The 23,623-nt window shown below is 60.3% G+C and overlaps 1 protein-coding gene across 1 annotated transcript in view; it reads left to right on the top strand.

Moving 5' to 3' along the window:
- FHAD1 (forkhead associated phosphopeptide binding domain 1) overlaps positions 1-23,623 on the top strand; it is an 80,574-nt gene that overhangs the window by 26,187 nt on the left and 30,764 nt on the right. Inside the window, exons 10-18 of the mRNA XM_087820775.1 lie at positions 2,756-2,863; positions 5,242-5,325; positions 6,282-6,434; positions 7,569-7,764; positions 16,736-16,806; positions 17,367-17,519; positions 18,634-18,741; positions 18,970-19,077; positions 21,755-21,862. Coding sequence (XP_087676901.1) covers positions 2,756-2,863; positions 5,242-5,325; positions 6,282-6,434; positions 7,569-7,764; positions 16,736-16,806; positions 17,367-17,519; positions 18,634-18,741; positions 18,970-19,077; positions 21,755-21,862 — 1,089 coding nt within the window. The remainder of the gene's footprint in view (positions 1-2,755; positions 2,864-5,241; positions 5,326-6,281; positions 6,435-7,568; positions 7,765-16,735; positions 16,807-17,366; positions 17,520-18,633; positions 18,742-18,969; positions 19,078-21,754; positions 21,863-23,623) is intronic.

Here is a 23,623-nt window from a genome sequence, read left to right as displayed (position 1 = left end):
TTCTGCTGGCTTTTCGGGGCACATCTTTTTCAGAATTTTCCTGTAAATCTTTGTCTTAAGTTTGATTTTTTTCTCTCTTCCAAAGAGCATGTCATTTTTATAAAATGCAGCCTGACAGTCCTGGCCTCTCAGCCGCTGATTTCAAATGCAGTCGCCAGTGTACTGGCGGGTTCCTTCCACTTCACTCCCTGGCTCAGCGACAGTTGAGCCACATTTCCGGGCTGTCTTTCTTTTTCTCTCCTTTCTTGTGTTCTCCTGTGTGTTTTTTAAATTTTGTTTTTTACTTTCTCCATCACCATCGATCCCCTCCATGCGCCCCCCCTCCCCGCCGTCACCACCCTGTGGCCCAGGCCCACAAGCTCTCGCTCCGTGTGTTCTCTGGAACTGACGGTTTTCTGTCGTTCCGTTCCTGTGTCTTTTAGCTGGGACGTGTCCCGCCCTTTATGCTTCTAGGAACAGAAAGACGTTTGCCCGTGACTTGCCAGGGCCTGACGTGGGTTGCGGTTGTCACGGTAAAGCCCATAGTGTGCCCTCCTGACTCACCAGGATCCAGTGTCAGTGGATCACGGCGCCCTTGTCCTTGACAGTGCTGATGGCAAATGCTCTCAGACGTGTGTGTGCGTGTGCGCGTGTGCGTGTGCATCCGAGAATGTATGTTTAACCTGCATTCCTGAAACACATCTTGACTGAAACACATCTTTTCTTTCAGCGCCGTACAGGGGGCGTTGGGTCCACCTTCCTGGCGTCCTTCGGTTCCTGCGCTTTCTATTTCGAAGTCATTGCCTTGTCCCTTTGCATCACCTCTGTTTTTTCTTGGGCTGCTTTTAAGACGATGCTTTTCCCTGGATTTCCGGCAGTTTTCCGATGCTTTATCTGGGAGTGGGTTTGTTTTTGTTTAGCTTGCTTGGAGTTCACAGGGCTCCCGAACCCTCCCCTGGCGTGGGGCTACGGTTTGTCCTGCGCTCGGGCTGAACGCCACAAAGGCAGCCGGGAGCTGCTGAAGGCCCTAAGCTGGACTGATACAACTGCGCTTGTGATTAGTGGTGATGATGACTCGATAGCTGTAATTTTTTTTTTTAAATATGTTTTTATTGATTTTAGAGAGAGAGGAAGGGAGAGAGGGAGATAGAAACATCGATGGGAGGAACCAGGCGTGTGCTGTGGCCTGGAATTGAACTGCGACCTCATGGTTCATGGGTCAACGCTCAACCACTGAGCCACGCCGGCCGGGCGACAGCTATAATTTCTCGTTTCATCTCTTTTCACCCTCATAACAGCTCTATGAGCTAGAAATTATCCTCTGCACAGGCGAGGGAGTCAAGGCTGCTAGTTACTAGTACAGAAGCCACCCAGAGCCAGTAAGTGGCAAAGGCCAGGCGGGAAGCCAGGTTCATCTGATACCAATGACCGTGGCGCAGCCACCAGCCACGTGTGACTGTTCACATTGAAATTTGTCGACGGTCAATAAAACTTAAAATTCAGTTCCTGGGTCACACCAGCCACGTCTCACGGGCTCTGTAGCCAGATGTGGCCCGAGGCTGCCAAATTAGACAACACAGACACGAAACATTCCCACCATCGCAGAGCGTCTGTCAGGCAGAGCTGCTGCTCCGCGGCTCAGTAACTCTCACAGCAGCGCGGGAATGTTCTGGAAGGGAGTGAAAATAGAGGCGAGGGGGCCAGAGGCTCCCAGTGCGCCTGGCCCGCCTCACACAGGGTAGGAGCGAGGAAGCCGAGTGGACGTGAGAGGGGCTGGAGCGACGGGCTTGGAGAGCGCGGTGGGCGGGGGGGGGGGGGGGGCGGCAGAGATGACTGCGAGGCTTGGGGTCGGGGCTGGGGGGCCATTCGTTATGGAGGAAATATAGGCAAGGGCAGAGTCCAGGGTCCGATTTTGCATTTGTAGCGTGAGAAAAAGTCTGTTGAAATAGAAGTCAGGGCACGTTCAGACCCGAGAGGACTGTTTAAGGAGGAAACCAGGCCCGGAGAGGTTGGGTGGCTTTTCCAAGGTAACATCGCTAGTGAGGGGCTCTTCCCTGGACCCCCCCGGCTCAGCCGTAAGCAGTGAGGGGCTTCTCGGGGTCTTTCATTACATCTGTGTGACCCTCTCCCCCTCGGCTCCCTAATAAACAGCTCGTGAAGTTGTTTCAATACAAAATCCTCTCGTTTACTGAGGAGAGTTTGCCCCGTGTCCCGCTGACGGCGGAGCCCTGGGCTCGCTCCCCACGTGCTCCCAGGAATGTTTATTGCGCCGGAATGAACGGAGCTGCGGCAGGGCCTGTGGTGGCCAGCAGAGGGCAGCGCCGAGCGCTCCGCGCTCCCCTCCAGGGGACTGTTACCCGAGCGAGGGGGCAATAAGTGGGCAGCTCCCCGCTTTAAACGCCTTCTGTTCCGGGCCGCGGCTCATGGCTCAGCAAGCCTCCCCGGGTGGTTCCAGAGCCCTCTTAAGAAGCACATTTTGAGTCCCCACGATATCCCTATGAGGCTCTACTAGGGTCATCATTCCCATTTGACAGATGAGAACACTGAGTCACAGGGCAGGGAAGCAGCTCTCCCACGGTCACCGGGCGTGTTAGGGACCCAGCTGGGGTTGGAGTCCGCAGGATGCAGAGCTGGGCCCTGTCCCCTAGGAGCCGGTCCCTGTGCGCCTGCGACCCCTGCCATGCGGGCCCCTCCCCCTCTGGGGCCGTTTCCCCCCCCAGAGGAATTTCCCAGAGTGCTTTACGACCACAGCGGCAAGTGCTAATTGTCCTTTCAGGTTGAAGAGAAGCTTCAGGAGGATTCCAGAAGGAAACTGCTTCAGCTACAAGAAATGGGGAACAGAGAGAGCCTCATTAAAGTCAATCTGGAAAGGGCAGTGGATCAGGTAGGCGTGCGTGGCCCGCCCCCCGGACTGTGTGCGCCCACGTGGCTGGTGGGGACGAGTGAGGGGCGGACGGCTGTGGCTTGATCTTCCCATCTGTCTCATGGGCAGAAGCTTACGTCCCCAGAGAGGGCTTCCTGCTGGGAAGCCGCCCACTCTGGTAGCTCGCCGCTGACCGAGACCCCGGCCGAGCGGCCGCTCCCCGACACCGGCCCCCGTTGGCCAGCCGCACCTTCCCTCTTGGGAAGGGCTTGAGCCTCTTGACCCCAGCACAGCTTCTAGTACTTTCTCCCTGACATGTTTCATCCTGACACTGACCACTGCCTTCCCTCCTCTGGGCCCCCAGCAGATGTCACTGTCAGCGTCCATAAGGAAATGCCACTTTTCTTAAGAAAGTAGAGCCCCGGGGTGCCCGAGCTCATGCCATGTGGAGAAGCCTCCAGCAGGGGGGTGAGCAGGCCTGGCCGGCTGACCTGGGAACGCGTTTCTCCAAGGCTCTGGCCTGGGATGGCCCAGCAGCACCCACCCCCTCACGCGTGGCACAGCCGTGAGGGCCGGAACATGCCAATGAGACTTCACCAAGGCTAAGGGAGAGCAAACGGGAAGCCAGGACAGGGCACTGAGCCTCCAGAATGCAGCCCAAGGGGCCCCCCGGCCACCACGGCCCAGGCACCCGAGGACATTTGGCTCCCACCTGTGTTTGCTTCTCCTGCTCCGGGAGGGAGGGTCCGGTGTGCTGGCCCGTGGTTCTCAGGGGGTCTAGGAACCACCAAGGAAGGTTAAGTACCCCAACCCTAAGGGTCCGTCCATCCCCCCCGCCCGGCCCCCAGAGCCCTTCCATTCGGCAGTGTCCGGCCTGACCCAGCAGTGTGGCCTGGTTTTCCCAGGCCCACAGTGAAATGATGATGCTGACCACGGGGCAGGTTCTACAGCTCCTTCAACAAATGCCCGCCACTTTCACCCGGGCTCGTTTCTCCTGCAGGGTGCCCGCCGCAGAGCAGGGGCAGGCAGCCTGCCCATCTGGGCCTCCCTCGGTGCACCTGGGCGACCCTCTCCCCTTCCCTGCCCTCCGCACCCCCCAGCACACTCCTGATGTGAGGGCGTGATCTGTGCCCTCGCCCAAGTGCCAGGGTGCTGGTTCTGATGCCAGGAAGGAGTCTTCTTAGAGGTGCCTCAGAGACACTGAGGTTCCCCCGGTCTAGACTAGAGAGAGGGTGAGCCCCTCTCGGCCTCCGGACTTCCCCACTCCAGCCCCTTGTCTCCGTGGTCCTGCTCTCTATCTAAGATCCCGCCTCCTCCGGGTAGTAACTCCAGGGCTAAGCCCATCGCCCAAGAGAAGCTGTCCCCCCACCCTGAGCAGTCCCGTAGGGTGCCTCTGGTAGCAATGGGACCGTCACTCACAGGCCCTCCCTACATAACCTCTGGCTGGTTTCCCCTTGGCCGTGAAACCAGTGTGAAGGGCCTTGAGCAACCCGCCGGCTTCTGGCAGGCAGACCGCAGGGACGTCCTCAGGACATCCGCCCCTCCACTGCTTGGTTCCCCGGAGCTCCGTGGTGTGCAGTCAACTCCTGTGTCTTGGGACCCGCTGACTTTTAAGTTGAGTGGCCCTTCTGGTCCCTTCAGGACTCTGTCTTAGGGTCTTCAGTGGCCCTGAGTTCACTGGTTTTGCCACCATGCTGGTAAATTCCCAGGTAAACTTGGGCTCCTTTGCCCCTGCCCCTCCTGGAACCCGGGACGCCTCGAACTTGTAGTTCCATAAGCCCTGATTTAATTTAGCTCCGCTGTGTCATCACCGTCAGCGGAAACCACCAGCCCCAAGGAGGCCCTCGAAGCGGTTGGGCCGGAGCGGGGGACCCTGCCTCTGACGGGCGTCTCTGTCCACAGCATTCACTCAGCGAAGGTTTCTGAGTGTCTGCCCCGCGCCCGGCACTGTACCAGGCGCCAGGGATACAAGGCGGAATCCAGTACACGGAGTGGATGGGGCACGTGGGGCGTGGGGGCGAAATGGCAGAGGGAGTGAGCTCTCTGTCCCCAGGCGCCCTTGCTGATGACACGGCCTTCTTGGGCTGACAGCCCCAGTATTTATCTCGCAGCCTGGTGCCGGCCTCGCAGTTAGGGCAGAGCGCTCCGGGGGGCTTCCCGCTGGATGACGGGCACCACGGCCCCTCCGAGGCCCGAGGCGGGCGGGGCGCGCGCTGGGCCAGGCAGGCTCCCTCCTCCCGCGGGCACTGCCCCTTCCAGGGAGACAGAGGCCTTAGAGGGAGCTCAGACCCTCCTCACTGATTTCTCCTGCCGCCCACCCCCAGCGATGGGAGTGCCCTGCCCCCCAGGCTGGCCGCCCGGCTGCCGCCCGACTGAGCCGCCTTCGCTCTGTGCCGCAGCTGGAGCATTTCCGGAGCCAGGTCATCAAGGCCGCCTACGGGCGCGCGACGCCGTTCCAGGACAGGCCCGTCACCGACCAGCAGGTCTGTCCCCACCCGCCCGCCCGGGCGCTTCCTTCCCCAGGGCCCGGGACGTAGCGCTGGGAGCGTATGTTCCCGGGTTTGTTGGTGGCACGCGGTTCACACTGTTGCTACGCCGTAAAGATTTGTTTAGAGCCTATGGGATTTCCTGGCTCTCAAAGTAAAAGCCAGTGAAACTCCCTTGAAATGCCTCTGTGAACCTCAAACTAAAATCACTCGGGGTACTTCTGGCGGCCAGACCCGCGGGGGAGCTTGGCCAGCACTGGGGAGGGGGCCTCACCGCAGACGGCGTCCCCCTGGTTCCTCCTGAAGAGGAGGGACCTCGGTGCAGGGAGGGCCGACTCCTGGCCGTGGCAACGGCCTCGTCAGTTCCCAGTAGCTCTTTCCCGCCTGTGTCAGTGCCGCGGTGGGGACTGGCGCCTCTCGCGGGCCACCGGACACCCTGACCACCTCTCCGCGAGCCCACAGCGCCAGGCTGTTACGAATCTCTCCTAGAAGGCAGGAAAATCTAGAACAAATGGGTGGCAGTAATGCAGGCCTTGGGATCTTTTTTTAAAAAATATGTTTTTATTGATTTTAGAGAGGAAGGGGGAGAGAGTGAGAGAGAGAGAGAATCATGGATGAGACAGACATCGATTGGCTGCCTCCTGCTGGGGATGGAGCCTGCAGCCAGGGAATGTGCCCTGACCAGGAATTGAACCTGCCACCTTGCCGTGCACGGGGCAGTGCCCAACCGACTGGGCCACACCTGCCAGGGCAAGGCCTTGGGATCTTAAAAACCATCTGCAATCCCAGGAACCCTGTCCCGGTGACAGAGCCGACGGCCTCCTCCGGAGCCGTCGCCCAAACCTGTCCCGGCCTCTTCCCTCACCTGCAGACGGGACAGTGCTCCCAGCACCCTCCTCCCAGAGCCACCCTGTATTTTAAATATATATATATCTTTTTCTTTTTGTCCCCAGTTAATAGAGAAGATCACCCAGGTCGCCGAGGACAACATCAGCTTCCAGCAGAAAAAATGGAGCCTGCAGAAGGAGACCCAGCTCAGCAACTCCAAGCAGGAGGAAATCGCAGAGAACGTCGAGAAGCTGAAGACGGCCCTGGACAGCTGCCAGGTGCCCCCCTACGCACCCCCCCACCCCCACCCCGGCTTCTCGCAGACGACCCCGGGTCCCAACCTGTGCCGCTGGTGTGGGGACCTGCCCGCCTCCCTGGAGCAGGTGGGGCAGGAACACACTGCCCGTTGCCCACCTTTCATCCGGATGGAGAAACTCGGTTGAGAGCAGAAGGCAAAGGGCCTCAACAACTGCCCCAGGGGAACCTGGCGTGGCCAAGGAGGAGGCGCCTGACCCTCCCGGTGCTGCCTCGGGGGTCGGTGGGGAGATAAAGCAGCCCCGTTACTCCGGGAGAGACGGGGAACCAGCCCTGCCCCCTGCCTTCCTCTGGCCAGCGCGGGAGGGCTCCCCTAGCCCCGCTGCGGGGACTGTGGGGGTGCCGGCCGAGCCCCAGCCCCCCACCCCTACCCCTCGGGGCAGCGGCCTCCGCCTCTCTGGAAATCAGCAGCTGCTGCTGGGGCGTCCGCGCAGACACGGGGCCACCGGCTCCTTCCGATCAGGAGCCGAGCTCTCTGACCGGCCTGCGCACCTCGGCAGGAGCTCTGGGGAATAAAAACAGCCAGATTCGCGCCCATTTCGGCCCCTGGTCCTTGGCTCTTGGGCTTTGAAGCTGAATGGGACTAAGCGGGGACCCTGTGACCACGAGTACAAGTTAGAGGGCGAACAGAACAGGAGCCCCCCCCCGCTCCACTGTCTCCTCTCCACCCCCCAAAAATGAAAATAAGCCCCGGCCAGCGTGGCTCCATGGTTAGAACGTCAGCCCGTGTGCCAAAGGGTCTCGGGTTCGATTCCAGGTCAAGGGCACGTGCCTGGGTTATAAGTCCAGTCCCTCCTGGGAGGCAACCAGCCCGGCAACCAATTGACGTGTCTCTCACGCCGATGTTTCTCTCTCTCCCCTCCCCGCTTCCACTCTTTCTAAATGGAAAAAATATCCTCACTCCTCTGTGAGGATTCAAAAAAAAAAAAAGCAAAGAAAACTGGGCGCCCCCCCCCCCCCCCAGGGAGGCTGACGCATGGCCCTGCCTGCTCCGTGGCAAAGTCAAGAAACGTGTCTGCGCAGGTCGGGGCAGGTGGCCTTCCCGGCGCGGGGGCTGCTCCCGGCGGGGGCCGCTCCTCACGACCGCCCCCCCCCAGGCCTGCATGAGGAGGCCCTGCTGCAGCGGCGACCTGGGGAAGGAGGCGGAGCTCCTCCAGCACCTCCAGCTGAGCGCCCCCGTGTCCGGGCTCCAGAGGGCCGCGCTGGACGTCGTGCGCCTGTCGCAGTCCTGGCTGGAGGACACCGAGAGGCTCCTCGGGGACGTCGGGATCCAGCTCTCCAGCTCCGACAAAGGTTTCTGGAACTTTCCTTCTCCCGTAGCTGCGGGGGCTCTGAAATGCCGCGTGCAGCCCCGTCCCGGCGGGACATCTGCCGGGGGAGGCGTCTTAGGCGCGTGGCCGGCGTCCCCTCCTCCAGACCCGCTGCTTCTCCCCTGGAGAAGCGACTTGCCCGGTAAGAAACACACGAGGTGTGATAACGGAAGGAAAAAATGGGATGCGAGACGCCAAAGGGAGATTACGTTGAAACTGTACTAAGTCTTATCTCGCAGCCATAACGACTGTTGTATTATATTTTTAATAGGCTTTTTTTGAGTGTAGTTGGGGTTCACAGCAAGATTGAGAGGCAAGTACAGAGGTTTCCCGTCCCCCCCGCCCCTCCGCGTGCCCAGCCCCCCCAGAGCGGGACACTCCCCGTAGTTGATGGGCCGGCGCCGAGGCCCCTCCGTCCAGCGCCCAGTTACGTGAGGCTCACTCCCGGGAGTCCCGACAGCTTTGCGATGGCACCTACCTGCCCTCATAGATCATGCAAAGCGTTTTCGCTGCCCTGAAGTTTCTCCCTGCTCTGCCTATCTGTCCCCCCCGCCCCGCCTCTGATCTTTTTTCTGTCTCCATAATGTGGCCTTTTCCAGAAGGCCATAGAGTTAGACTCGCGTGGCTTGTAGCCTTTCCAGGCCGGCTTCTCTCGCTCAGTAATAAGCATTTACGTTTCCTCCGTGTCTTCGCGTGGCTCCATCGCTCCGTCCTTTTCAGTGCTGACTAATACTCCGCTGTCGGAGGCACCGCGGCGTGTCTCCTCTCCTGCTGAAGGATGCCCCAGTTGCTCCAAGCTTTGGCAACTCTGAAGGAAGCCTCCCCACGCCCCCACCTGCAGGGTTTGGCGCGGACACTAGTTTTCAGCCCCTCGGGGTAACTATCAAGGAGTGTGATAGCTGGGTCCTGTGGTAAGAGCGTATTGAGTTTTTAAGGAGACCACCAAACTGCCTTCCGAAGTGGTTGGCAGCCACGTTGCATCCCCCCCAGCAGCGATGCGCGTTCCTGCTGCCCTGCGGCCTCGCCAGCACTTGACACCGTCACGACTGTCGGGCGCTGTGTGTGTAACTTCCGAGGCATTTTCCCGTGGAAGTAGCTGTGTGATTCTAGGCAAGTCACTCACCCGCTCTGTGCCTCAGTTTCCCTGCCTGTGAGCGGGGGTAATAAGCAGCGCCCGTCCTCAGGGTTGTTGTGAGGATTAACATGCAATGATTTACGGAAAGACCGTGGGATGGCACCTGGCGTAGAATAGGCACTAGCTCGATGTTTCCTGATTTTTTAATTTTAAGGGGGAAAAATAGTGTCCTACCCGGTCTCTTTAGCGTTCTTCCTGGCGGCCCCTCAGGAGCCCCCCTGCGTCTGCGCACCCAGGTCGGCATCTTCCCTGCCCCCGGAGGCGGGAGTCCCGCGCGTACAATGACCACAGCGCGGCCGGCCTCCACTTAAGTTCCCGGTTCCCACGCTTGGAGATGGCGCTGAAATGAGCATTCTTAGACATTCCTGCACCTGCCCGCCCTGCCTAACCATCCCAGAGGCGGAAGGACGCGGGCCACTTTCATTCCACGAAGACGCACTGCCCTCCTCCCGGGCACCGGGCACCGTGCGGGGCGGAGATGTGAGGGGTCAGAACCAGGTAGAACCCAGGTCACGGGGTGTATGAGTGTTGCCTGCAAAGTTCCTCCCACTTTACATTTGAAAATTTACATAATAAAATATTGGGGGGAATCAGGCACTATCCCTGCCCTCGCAGATCTTATGGTCTCAGGGAGGAGTAGGGTCGGCATTCACTGAAAAACTACAATAAAATATTAACGGTGACATTTGCTACGAACAAGAAATGCAGGGCTCTGACCTGGTCAGGGGGGGCAGGGCACCTGCAGGGTGCACAGGAGTTATTTGCCGAAGAGGGGAGGGGAGGGGAGGGGAGGGGAGGGGAGGGGAGGGGAGGGGAGGGGAGGGGGGGAGGGGAGGGGAGGGGAGGGCAGTACTCCGGGTAGGGAAGGAGGGTGGAGAGTGGGGGTGCATGGAAGGCACAGGGGCTGAATTTAGAAACGGGGGTGGGCAGGGCCTGTGAGGGAGGTCAGCAGGGGCCGTGTCACGTGGGGGCTCACGGGGCCCTGGTAAGAAGCTCTGCTTTATCCTAAGAGCTGCGAGAAGCCCATGAAAGGTTTTAAGTAAAGAAGTGACGGAACAGCTTTGCACTTGGAGACAGTCGTCTCGGCCACGAGTGGAAATGCACTGGAAGGTGGCCAGCACGGCACAGCGTGAGGAGGCTGTCACAGAGATGGCGGAAGCTAGCACCAGAGCAGGGGCGGGATGGAGAAAGAGAAGATTCCCAGGGCATTTAAGAGGCATATCAACGGGCCTCAGTGTGGGACTGGCTATGGGTGGAAGAAAAGCGACGGGACAGGGGTCTACAGACCTCCAGGTTTCTGTTGTGTGCAAGGACAGATGGGGCTCCTTCGCTAAATCCAGAGTGAGGAAAGCTGCCTGAGGATGAGGCCTGAGGGCAAAGATGAGTGTGAGGTGCCTGGGCGACAAGATACGGTGCCAAGGACGCAGCTGTCACCCTGGCTGTCTAGTCTGGAAATAGATGCTAGTGATGTCTACCCAGAATCCAGAAGAACATGTGCCCCATAGTGGGTGCTTAATAAGTATCTGTGGGACGGATGGATGGTGGGTGGTGGATGGTGGATGGTAGATAGATGGATGGATGGTGGATGGATGGTGGATGGATGGATGGATGGATGGATGGTGGATGGATGGATGGATGGTGGGTGGGTGGTGGGTGGGTGGATGGATGGATGGATGGATGGATGGATGGATGGTGGATGGATGGATGGTGGATGGATGGTGGATGGATGGATGGTGGATGGTGGATGGATGGATGGATGGATGGTGGATGGATGGATGGTGGATGGATGGATGGATGGTGGATGGATGGATGGATGGTGGATGGATGGATGGTGGATGGATGGATGGTGGATGGTGGATGGATGGATGGATGGATGGTGGATGGATGGATGGTGGATGGATGGATGGATGGATGGTGGATGGATGGATGGTGGATGGATGGATGGATGGTGGATGGATGGATGGTGGATGGATGGATGGTGGATGGTGGATGGATGGATGGATGGATGGTGGATGGATGGATGGATGGATGGTGGATGGATGGTGGATGGATGGATGGATGGATGGATGGATGGATGGATGGATGGTGGGTGGATGGATGGTGGATGGACAGATGGATGGTGGATGGATGGACATGGTTGGATGATGGATGGATGGATGATGGATGGATGGATGGATGGATGGATGGATGGATAGATGGATAGATGGATAGATGGATAGATGGATAGATGGATGGACGGACAGACAGACGGACGGATAGACAGATGGGTGGATGGCTGGATGGATTGATGGTGGATGGATGGATGGATGATTACAGCCATAGGTGTGAATGGTATCACTTAGGAAGAAATTATTGAGTGAGAAGGGAGCCCAGGGCCACACCTGGGGGAATTCTGACATTCTGAAGAGTGCTGACACTCCTGGCCCAATCACCCTTCAGTGAGGCTGCATGAATTTGTCGTTTTTACAGCAGTGTGTGTTTTTGATGACCCCACTCTCCCCCGAGGATCCAGTTCTAGATGACAGGTTCTGCCATGAACCTGGGCAGAGATAGAGCGAGTGTTTTTGTCTCTTAAGGTGAAGTGTACCTGATGCCCGTGGCGAGCTGCACCCGGGGAAAGCGCCATGTGCGTTACAGCTGAAAGGTCCTCAGCCTGGGCTTTGGAGACCAGCAACGCTTTGAATCTCAGCTGAGCATTTGCTAGACCTGTGAGAAAGTCACTGGACTGCTCTGTGCCTCGGTTTACCTGTCTATAAAATGGGGATAAAATCTCATAAGGTTGCAATGAGGGTTGGGTGATGTGATGGACACACAGATGGCAGAGCCTGGCTCACAAGCCCTAATAAATGTGACCCGCCATCACCACCAGCCCCCAGCACTTGTTGATTTAATGTGGCCTCGATGTGGGTGGCAACCAGATGGGCGTGTGCACAGGCTGAACAGCCTGGTTTGCTCACACAGAGCTGACTGTACCGGCAGCCCCGCTCTGTCTGCATTTGGCAGCAGATGAGATGTTCTCAGCCGTGAGCGCTCAGTTGGGCTGAGCCCACAGAGCCCTTTCCAGGCCTCCTCCCGAGAGTCGTGACAATGGGCCGTGTGTCCCCGCTGCCAAGTGGCAAGGCCGGGACTCAATCCAGGTCCCTCTGATCTCCAAGCCCCTGCTCTTAACCACCACACCACCTGCCTTTTAGAATATTGTCCTGAGAGATTAAACAGACCTAACAGGCCAGGCCTGTAAATCCTGAAATAGGTTCGGGGGGCAGGGGGGGCCTGGGAAATGGAGGGTGAAGCTGATTGCATTGCTGGGCGATGTCCTGAGAAGCCCAGGGGTGGGAGCTGCTACTGAAGATCTGATTGGTGCAGGACCGGCTGTGTGGTGGGGCTGGGAACTTAGGAAACATCTGAGGAGGAACCTTGACGTTTAGCTCCCCAGGCCTCCGGCCTGGTGGCTCAGCTCTCGATAAGGGAAAGAACAGGCTTGACCGTTTTCTCTGCAAGGGCAGTTTTTGTATCTATTTCTGCAGGACTTTGTCACAAAGGCTGCCCTGCATACGCAGGAAATCGCCCTTTCTCTGATATCCCAGCTCTGCGGTATTTTTAAGTAGAGGGGGGAAAAGCAAGTTGTAATACAATATGCATCGTGTACTCCCACTTGTTTTTCAAATGTCAGTATCTGATCAAAAGAAAAATCTGGAGAAAAGACATAAACCTGTTGAGAGCATTGTCCCAGCGTCCAGGGCCTTTACCGTCTCTCTCTCCGTCCGCAGCTGTTTCTTGCTGGCCTACTGTGCGCCGGCCGCTGAAGTTGTAGCAGTGAACGCTTCCCACAGGCGGGTTTCGGTGATGATTGGGTTTTTGTAACAGGCACGTGTAACTTTTGTAACCAGAACTGGAAGAAAGAATCGCCCCTTCTCCCAAAGAGAGAAATAATCTTGTTACGATCACTGTTCGTCATCGAATCTAGAGACATAATCAGTCACCCTCTACCCTCTCTTCCCCCCAGCATCCCCGACTCCCTCCTGTCCCAAGCCTCTCTGGGCCCTACCCATGACTTGATCCTTGACTTTGGGTCCCCGGATCACAGGCTGCAGCTGAGTGCAATCCCAGACCCACCCGAAATTGGCCACCGCAGGTCCGAGCGCACATCCCGTTCTCATAGGCCAAGCCCCCGGCCCCTCCGCCGGGCGCCTGGTTTCCTCCCAGGGCACCTCTCCCCGCCCACACTTCCCACGAGCCACCCCAACCCTTCACCCCGGAGCCTCCAGTCTCCTCTACAAGAGACAGACAGACCTAGCTCTGAATCCTGACCCTACCGCTTAGCAGACCTGTAAATACAAGCGCACCTCCTTGCTGGGTTGTTCACAGTGGCAAGAAAAGATATGTAAACTCCTGGCTCGTGCCTGGCACACAGTAGGTGCTTAATACCTGGCAGCTATTGTATTATTTTCACTCTTCTGTGATGGGAGTTCTCAGAAGGTTCCACTGATGGAGGTCAGGGCCCCGGGCGGGAGCATGTCCAGTTGCCCCCCTTTCTCCCGGCACCCACCCTTCCTGCCTTCCCTCTGCCTTTCCCACTGTGCTCTCCTTCCCTGTGCCCCTCCCCTCTGCCCCCAGAGACCTGTGCACGGGGTCCTGAACTGTGACCTCCGCCTTGGGCCCCTTCGGCCTGTCTCTCTCTCACTCCTCCCCTTTACCATCAAACATGAATCTCAGGACGGTAATTTTGCCCTGGAACCCATTGGGCGTGGCCGCTCCTCCCCTCTCCCCAGCGCCCCCATCACCCCAGCCCGTCTGACAATGGGGCCACTATTCTCCTAAGGCTTCCTCTCTCTCCCTCTCTCTCTCTCTCTCTTTTTCTTATACCTGTTTCCCCTACCCTGGTTTAGAACATTAGCACCCGAGGCCTGGACGTCCCCGGGGCTCTTAGCCAAGGCCCCTGCCTCTAACTCAGAGGAGGGGCTTTTACCGCTAGGAGACCCCTGGCAGTGTCTGGAGACACTGTGCACTGTCCCAGCTGGGGGTGCTCCTGGCATCCGGTGAGAAGCCAGAGACGCTGGTCCCCATCCTGCCGTGCAAGGGGCGGCCCCACCACAAAGACGTGTCCCTCCCGACGTGTCCATGATGCTGCCGTTTTAAGAAACCCAGCTGGCTCCTCCCTCTCCGATGCATCAGTTATTTTTCTGGGGGGGGGGGAGGCATCCACCCTTCATCGAGCCAGTTCACTGCTCCACCCCCCCGCAGCTGAAACGGCCGTGGCTCCACCCTGGAGTCACACCTACCTGAGCCCAAGTCAGGCCCAGCCGTGGGCCCGCGGCGTGGCGCCCAGCAGCCACGGTCTCACAGCCCGACGGCCTCACCTGTAAAAGGGGCGATGCGCTGACTGCCTGACCGAGGGCCGGCACCCGGGGCGCGCTCAGTGAGTCTCAGCGCCCACGCCGAGCTCACGCGTGTCAGGCCTCGGCTCTGGGCCTGCGCACGTTGGCCTCAGCCTCCCAGCCCCGCTCCCCCGACTCCTGCCCTCGCCCGCCGGGGCCCAGGCCAGCTCAGCGCCCTCGGGGGACACGTCCGCATGCCCCACACCCACCCGGCTTCGTCCCCCATGTGACTCCCCCACGGCTGTGTGACAGATTGCCCCCGACTCAGCGGCTTAAGCGACACGTTTATCCTACTGTCCTGGGGCCTGAGGTCCCACAGCAGTCTCACCGGGCGGGGCTCCAGGAGGAATCTGCTTTCTTGCCTTTTTTGGTCTCTAGAGCTTTGTTCTTTGCGCCCCTGGCTTCTGGTCCTCCATCCCCACTGCCGGGGGGGTGGCATCTTCAAATCTCTCTGCTTCTGTCACATCACCTTCTCCTCTGTCTGTCTGTGCTCAGACCTCCCTGTTTCTCCCTGTAAGAACCCACGTGCCCGGGCCGGTGTGGCTCAGTGGGTTAGGCATCATCCTGGGCACTGAGAGGTGGCTGGTTCGGTTCCCAGTCAGGGCGCGTGCCCGGGTTGCGAGCTCGATCCCCAGTTGGGGGCTTGCAGGAGGCAGCCGATCTGTGTTTCGCTCTCACGTCGATGTCTCTCTCTCTCCCTCTCCCTTCCTCTCTCTCTAAAAATCGATAAAATTCTCTAAAAAAAAAATAAACAGAAACAGCCATGTGATTGTACTAGGTCCACCCCAACAATCCAGGACAATCCCCTCATCTCGGGATCTTTAACTTCATCGCATCTGCACAGTGTCTCCTACCCTGGAAGGTGACAGTCACAGGCTCCAGGGATCAGGAAGGTGACAGTCACGGGCTCCAGAGATCAGGAAGGTGACAGTCACGGGCTCCAGGGATCAGGAAGGTGACAGTCATGGGCTCCAGGGATCGGGAAGGTGGCAGTCACGGGCTCCAGGGATCGGGAAGGTGACAGTCACAGGCTCCGGGGATCAGGAAGGTGACAGTCATGGGCTCCAGGGATCGGGAAGGTGGCAGTCACGGGCTCCAGGGATCGGGAAGGTGACAGTCACGGGCTCCAGGGATCAGGAAGGTGACAGTCACGGGCTCCAGGGATCAGGAAGGTGACAGTCACGGGCTCCAGGGATCAGGAAGGTGACAGTCATGGGCTCCAGGGATCGGGAAGGTGGCAGTCACGGGCTCCAGGGATCGGGAAGGTGACAGTCACGGGCTCCAGGGATCAGGCCTGGATCTCGTTGGGGCCGTCACTCCCCCACCACGTCCTTCATCCTGACGGGCTCTCCCTCCTGCTCTGAATCCTGCCCACACCCCGCGGCTCCCGGCCAAGCAGCCGTCTCTGGTCTCTCCCACCGTGAGGCTCTCCCCCTCCCCACCCCCTGCGGCCGTTGCTGATGTGCTGCCTGGGGGCACCGCGTGTCCTCTTGTAGGCATTTAGATGTGTGTGTTGTTGTTTTAGTGCTTTTTAGAGACAGGAAGGGAGAGGGGAGAGAGAGAGAAACATTGTAGATGGGCCGCCTCCTGCACGCCCCCCGCTGGGGGTCGAGCCCACAGCCGGGCATGTGCCCCGACCGGGAATAGACCGGTGACCTCCTGGTTCGGGAGCTGATACTCCACCACTGAGCCACGCCGGCCGGGCTCTTTCAGGCGTTTAGGTCTTGTCGCTCAGGCTGAGCCGTGGGCTTCATGTCACCCCCACACTCAGCTCGCGGCCACGCGCACAGTGGGCGCTCGGTCAGTAGGTGCTCTGTGGGTGGTTTTTCATCTCCCGCCTCCAGAAAGACACTTGGCTTTGAGCCCAACCAACCTGATCAACCTTTTTAATTTAATTATTATTATTATTATTGATTTCAGAGAGGGAGGGAGAGGGAGAGAGACATTAGTGATGAGAGAGAGTCATCGACCAGCTGCCTCCTGCGTCTCTGGGGATCCAGCCGCAACCCGGGCACGTGCCCCAACCGGGAGTCGAACCTCCATCTCCTGGATCACGGTCGATGCGGAGCCGCGCCGGCCGGCTGGTCAACCATCTCAGACGCGCACGTCCGGGTGGCAGCCCACCTCCCCTGGGTGGGCAGCGTTGCCTCGCCCGCCCGTGGGCAGCGTTGCCTCGCCCGCCCGTGGGCAGCGTTGGCTCGCCCGCCCGTCGGCAGCGTTGGCTCGCCCGCCCGTGGGCAGCGTTGGCTCGCCCGCCCGTCGGCAGCGTTGGCTCGCCCGCCCGTCGGCAGCGTTGGCTCGCCCGCCCGTCGGCAGCGTTGCCTCGCCCGCCCGTGGGCAGCGTTGCCTCGCCCGCCCGTCGGCAAGCCCTGCTTAAGACACTGTTCAGGATGCAAAGGGGGTGAGCCGGACAGACACTCACCGTGTTGTTTCTCTTTATTAAGGGTTGTCTTTGTACCTGAAGTACCTTCTGGAACATTATAAAAAGGTCACGAGCCAGACCCAGGAGCTTCAGGTAACCTTTCAGCGTTTAGAGAGCTGAGCGCGGCCACGCCTCCGCATTCACAGGCGCTATCCTGCCTTCTAACACCCGCCGTGTCCGCTGGCGGGACAGCCACACCCTCGGAGAGGTCAAATGGTACCTCCAGGGGCTCAGGCAGGGACTCAGGCTGGCTGGGGTCGCCCAGGGGGGCAGGGGCTGGACGCCTGTTTCCCTCCCTCTCTCCCTCTCTGAAAAGCAATGGAAAAAAATACCCTTAGGTGAATATTAAAACGAAAAACATTTAAAAAAAAAAAAAAAAAAAAGAAGCACCTAGGAAGCGCCAGAGCTAAGGTCCCATCTAGATTCAGAGTCTGAGCCCCTAACCACTGTACCGCTCTCCTGCTCTCCTGCTGGCGGCCAGGCCAAGCGCAGGTTTCCCTCGTGTGTAAGAAAGTTTCGTGTAAGCCTTTGTCCCTCCCCGCGAAGGTAAACAACTTGTGGAAAAAAACACACACAAAAACCCGGTGGGAGTGAGTCCTGTCCTCAGCCAGTCCCCTGCCCCACCGGCTCCGTGTCCTCTCCTCCCGCTCCAGGCCAAGGTCAGCAGCTCGCAGGAAGCTCAGAAGTCTCTGCTGCAAGAGGCGCTGCGGGAGCGCCTGGCCGAGAGGGAGAAGCTGAGCGAGGAGAGGCTCCGGCAGGAAGAGAAGCTGAGCGCCAGGGTCCAGTGGCTGACGGAGGAGAAGGCGGTAAGGCCCCCGGGGTTCTCTTTGCCCCTGGAAACAGAGGACGTGGCCTCTTCTGTGAGACACGCGGGGCACGCACTGGGGCGCAGCGGTCCCAGCCCCCCTCGTTTGGGGCACGGAGCGAGGTTATTCAGGGGCGTGAACGGTTGGAGGGGGCGTTAGCCAGGAACTGGGATTCTGGAACTCGGAGCAGAAGCAGCTCGTGAAGGGAAGGTTGCGGAAACGTCTAGAAAGGGGAGCTCGTCGGTTTATATGCTGCGGTGGGTTTTACGAATCCGCGCGGTCGCCACAGGTCCCGGTCCGTGACTGACGGGCCGCTTCTCTGCGTAAACAAGACCAACCGCATCTTTATTTCCGCCTTGCACTCTTTATACACATTTAGTTCAGTCCTTTGCTTTTCTTTTATATGTGTCAAGGAAACAAATGGCCAAAATTCTACTCGCTTTCCGAGAAACCGGGGATCGGCAAGCTTTTTCCATAAAGAGCCAGATCGCGTGCAGTTTCCGTTTTGGGGGCCATGAGTCTCTGTCCCGACCGCTCAGCTCTGTTGTTGTACAGTGAGGGCAGCCACAGGCGACCCACAGACAACTAGCAAGGGGGCGTTCCAATAAAACTTTATTCACAGAAGGCAGGCGGAGGGCCAGGCTTGGCCCGTAGGCCACAGTTTGCTAACCCTTGGTGTGGAACCCAGGCTCTAGGGTCAAGTGCAGCAGGGTTTGCATCCCTGCTCATCGGTTTTACTAGTGAGCCAGGCAGATTCCTTACTCTCTCTCCCGTTCCCCCCTCGGCAAAGTGGAGGTGGCAGAACAGTGGCCTTTTTAACGAACGGCGTCGTGTGCCCAGCGTCCCATGTCTGCCCTCTCCTCTGCTCCTCGATGCAGGAAGCGCCACCGCTGTCCCCACTGTGCAGATGGGGGAGCCGAGGCTCTGTAGCGTCCCGCTCGCCCGGGGTGCACGCGCAGGAAGGACAGGGCCGGACCCTGGCCTGAGCCCGCTGGTTAGGCCCGGGCGGGACCTGTGGCTTGCGGAGCCCTAACCGCCACAGTGCCTGGCACGGAGTCCAGGCTCCCGCCATGGTAACCAGGCCTGTTAAATAAACAACGCCCCTGACTTTCAGGCCCTGGAGGAGAGAATTACTCAAGAGAAAAACCGAGCGAAGGAAGCGTTAGAGGAAGAAAGGAGGAGAGTCCAAGAGCTGGAGACTCGCTTAACCCACCAGAGGAAGGTATGCAGCTCGGGGGACAGAGCCTGGCCGGGCCCCATCCCGGCCAGGCAGCTGGCAGGCTGGCCCGGGGCTCCGATGGGGGCCTGCCCGCTCCCGCCCCGGCTCCCGGCTGCCACCGTCCCCGCCCCGCGTTGTGCATTGTGAAGTGCTCACCGCTGCAGCGCCTGGCACGGAGTCCAGGCTCCCGCCATGGTAACCAGGCCTGTGAAACCGGTCTTTGGCTTCCAGGCTTTGGAGGACAGCTTTACTCAAGAGAAAAGCAGGGTGAAGGAAGCGTTAGAGGAGGAACAGAAGCGAGTCCACGAGCTGGAGAGCCGCCTAACCCGCCAGAAGGAGGTAGGCCACCCGGGGAGGCCGCCAGCCCGCGCCCTAACCCGGCCGGGGGCCATGGAAGTGAGTTCAGGACCATGGATGGTGGGGGAGCTTTCCCGGAGTAGCTTGTCCTCGTGGGGGCTCAGCTACTTTGGGAGGAAGCACGGGAGATTCTAGGAGAGAGAACCCTGGAGCTGCAGCCTTGCGGCCAGTTGGAAAAATCGTGAACAGCGTAAAATACAGTCCCAGGTGGGGCCCGGGAGAGAAGCTGGGACGGTGACGGGGGCACCGCCTGTGTGGAGATGGCGGGAGAGGGTGGCTGTGTGGATGAGAGAGAGCAGACCATGAAGAGCTTGACCCAAACGATGGCTCCCTAAGTGGTAGCTGTCCTTGTGGCCACCATCACCATCATCGTCGTCACTTCTCCTGTTTGGGCTCCGTTTTCTCCAGCCCCCCTGGCTCTCCGAGTGCGGCCCCTGCCCGCGCTCCCCGGGGGAGGCTGGAAGGCAGGCAGCTGCCCCACAGGCTGCCCCGGGCTAGCGGCAGGTGTGCCCTGCAGGCTCTGTGAACTGTCACTGAGGCCTGGCCCTGAGTTACTTCTCCAGGGGCAGTGACGGCCAGGAGGGTCTCGCAAGGGCTCCCTGGGGCCAAGGGCTGCCCAGGGGTCAACAGCTCAGGGCTGGGGGAGGCCCTTGAATTCGGAGAGTCCGAGGTCATAGGGGACTTCAGGAGAGAGATGGAGGGAAAGCTCCCTGGGGGCACCCTCGCTGCAGGGGGGAGGTGGGGCCGGGTCGCCCCGGGCCTGGGAAACGTCAGCTCACGTCTCTGGGCAGAACCTGTCACAGCGTCCTGACGGGAATCTGACAGCCCCAGGCGCAGACTCGGTCCCAGACACAGACACGGTCCCGGGCGCAGACTCGGTCCCGGGCGCAGACACGGTCCCGGGCGCAGACTCGGTCCCGGGCGCAGACACGGTCCCGGGCGCAGACTCGGTCCCGGGCGCAGACTCGGTCCCGGGCGCAGACACGGTCCCGGGCGCAGACTCGGTCCCGGGCGCAGACACGGTCCCGGGCGCAGACACGGTCCCGGGCGCAGACACGGTCCCGGGCGCAGACTCGGTCCCGGACGCAGACTCGGTCCCGGGCGCAGACACGGTCCCGGGCGCAGACTCGGTCCCAGGCACAGACACGGTCCCGGGCGCAGACGCCCGTCAACCTCGATCAGCGGTTTGACTTTCTTCTCATTAGACCTCCTGCCCCGTTACCAGGCGAATCTCTAAGGACAAGAGATCATAATGTGGGTTTTGAGGTAACGTTGCAGGTTCACTCCTGTCACCTGCCCAGGACCTTGGCAGCCAAGCGGCTGAGGGGACAGGCCCCGCGTGTGAGGCGTGGGGGCACCGGGAGGGAAGTCCGGGCGTGGGCTTGAGACCAGGTGCGCTGGAGCCGACCTGAGTCCCTGGGACGTGCCCGAGTCTCCTGCAAAAATGACGGGAGAACGTCTCACTGGGCAGCAGCCTCAGCTACCCCAGCTCAGCGTGACCCTCCCGCCCCCGGGTGCCCCCTCCTCCGCTTGGCCTAGGCTGGCGAGCGCTGGCGTCCCTTACACTTTTCCCCGAATAGCTTGTCAGCAAATAGCTTCCTAAATACAGTTTTTAAAATACGTTTTTATTGATTTTAGAGAGAGGGGAAGAGGGGGGAGAGAGAGAAACATCAGTCGGCTGCCTCCTGCCCCCTACTGGGGACGGAGCCTGAAACCGGGGCGTGTGCCCCGACTGGGAATCAAACCGGCAACCTCCTGGTTCACAGGACGACGCCCCCGTGTGAGGTTCACCCCACCCCTTCCAGAAATGGGTGTGTTCCGGCTCCTTCATTCCATACAGTGCCCCCGTCCAAAGCCTGAGGCTCTAAGAGATCCATTTCAATGGAGGGAAATCCCATCGTTGGTGGGCTTCTGCTGCTTATGGGGGAGGCTGCCCGACGCAGGGATACGAGCTCAGGCCCTGCAATAGGGCAGGCCTGGCTCCCTCTGCCCACCCGCTGCCTGCCGCGGGCCCTGTACGTGGGCCGTGCCCTTTCCTCCGAGCAGGGCTCAAATCCCGGCTCCCGCCACCAGACTGTGTGACCCTGGGCTCGCGCCAGCTCTCTGTTCCTCGGTTTCCCCATCTAGGGAATGGGCCCACTGGCTTCTCTGACAGGGTTGCTGTGAGGGTGAAGTGTGCGAGGGGCTGGCGCGGGCCCTGGCGTTTCACACCACCCCCTGGCATCTTAGCCACCGTCATTACTCTTTTTTTTTTTTTCAATTATAGTTGACCTACAATTATGTCAGTTTCAGGTGTGCAGCATAGGGATTAGACATTTTTTGTTTTCTTTTGTTTTTTTGTTAATCCTGACCCGAGGATTTTTTTTCCCATTGTTTTTCAGAGAGAGTAGAAAGGAGGGAGGAAGGGAGGCGAGAGAGAGGGAAACATGGATGCGAGAGAGGCACCTCGATGGGTGGCCTCCCACACGCGCCCTGACCCGGGCCGGGGATCGAACCCACAACCCAGGCACGCGCCCTTGACGGGGAATTGAACCCTCGACCCTTCGGTGCAGGGCCGACGCTCTAACCCCCGAGCCACGCCGGCCAGGGCCCTGTGTTTCTTCTTAGTGTCATCAGGGTGAGCAGGCTCCTTGGCACATTACTGGTCATGGATTTGCAGGTGTTGGAGAGCAGCGTGGCCCACGAGAAGAGAAGGGCGAAGGAGGCCTTGGAGACAGAAAGGAGGAAAGTTCAGGACCTGGAGAACCACCTCACCCAGCAGAAGGAGGTACGCGGGCCCAGGCGTGGCCCCCGAAGCCCGGCGGGAGGCCGCCCCCTGGGCCCCGCTAGCACGTGGTGGTCAAGGGGGCGGACCTGGGCCAGTGCCAGTCCAAGTGGCCAGCATCACCGGATCGCTTAAGCTCCCGTGCCTCAGTTTCCGCATCTGTAACATGGGAGTGGTGACGGATATAAAGTACTGGGAGCTGCACGTCACACGCACAGGGCGACCCCCGGGGAAGAGACAATCTCCAGGGGACGACCCTGGGGTGGAGTCGGGGCCTGTCCCTCAGCCGCCCACAGGTATTTAGGATGCCGTCCAGCACGGATGCTGGAGGGAGCCGCTCCCTCCTGGCCCCGGCCTTCTGGTTTTGGGGAGACGAGCAAGCAGAACCCCCGCCCCCCATGAGAGAGACGGACGCGCGCAGTCGGGGGGATGAGGTAGGAGCCTGACGAGCTCACACGGTGGTCACAGCCAGTGACCAGGACTCGGTGCCTTCCGGAGTGGGTGGAAGGAGAGGGGACGCGGGGGGAGAGGTCAGAGCTCCAGGCCCAGCTCTCCACCCCCAGTCTCCCCCACCAGCCCGGGGCTGAGCCTGGAGCCCCCCACAAAAGGCACGGACAGACCAGACCACGCCTGCCCAGGGTGCCCACTGCAGGGCGGAGGGACGGCCAACCCCCTGAGCAAATGCACAGGACGACTCCACGGGGGCGGGTGGGGGAGTAGCCTGCGGGCAGGGAGGGCCTCCCGGAGGAGGTGACGCTTGAGTGAGAACTGGAGGAGAGACGGAGCACCAAGGGAGCGTTTGGGGGAGGAGGAGGTCGCTGGCTGAAGTGGCCAAGTGCAAAGGACAGGGACCTGAGTTGGCCAGGGCGACAGGGGCAGGGGCGTGAGGAACAGAATTAAAGCTGGAGCAAGAGGGAAGCCGATGAGGGCGGGGAGAGAAGCGAGAGCACAGAGCCGGCCCTCGGGACCCGGCAGGAGAGCGCGTGGGCTAAGGGTGTCCGTTCTGGTTCAAAGCCCAGTGCGGCCCTGGCATGCCGCGTGGCCCTGGCCCAGCCTGACCCTCTCTGTGCCCTCGTCCGTAAAGTGGGCATCGTGGCAGCGCCACCCTGGAGGTGTGTTGTGGGGAGTCCGTCAATGCAGTGACCGTGAAGCGCCTGCCCGGGCGGGGTCCGAGTTCAGGTGGGGTAGGGAGGGAGGTGTGCCCGGCGGGACTGCGCCAGCCAGTGCAGGGGAGTGAGGCCGGAGTCCAGGCGAGAGAGCCCCACTCAGGGTGAGCCTCGTCCCGGGGTCGCACCCAGCTGGCGGCGGCTGTCCCTGAGCGTCCCTTATACCGATGGGCCAGGGGGCCGGGTCTTGAAGCGCAGGCTCCTGCTGGGCGTGTGGCAGCTCTGCGCCAGCCTCCGTGTGAACACAGACACATGTCTCGTGCCTCCAGTGGGGTGGGGTCCAGAGGCCAGTGTCAGGGCGGTGAGCGTGGGGCGCCACCGCTCCCCAGCGTGTGCCCTGGGCACATCGCTGGTCCTCACTGCCTCACGTGCAGCCTCCGCGTCCTCCCGTCAAAGGGGGTAACTGGGCAGGTGCTGTCTGGGGGCTGCAGGGCAGATGCAGCCAGGCACCACGTCGCAAGCTCTCGGAGAGCGCTCGGCGTCACCGTTACTTCCACCTGTGGCGGGCCGGGCAACGCGCCATCGACGGGAAGGCGCCCTCCCCACACGGCCTCACACCGGGCAGGGCGCAGACTGGCAGGGCGGGCGCCGGGCCTGA

The sequence above is a fragment of the Miniopterus natalensis genome, chromosome 9 (genome assembly GCF_054644295.1).
Source record: "Miniopterus natalensis isolate mMinNat1 chromosome 9, mMinNat1.hap1, whole genome shotgun sequence".
NCBI lineage: Eukaryota > Metazoa > Chordata > Mammalia > Chiroptera > Miniopteridae > Miniopterus > Miniopterus natalensis.
This window is presented reverse-complemented; position numbering and strand designations above follow the sequence as displayed.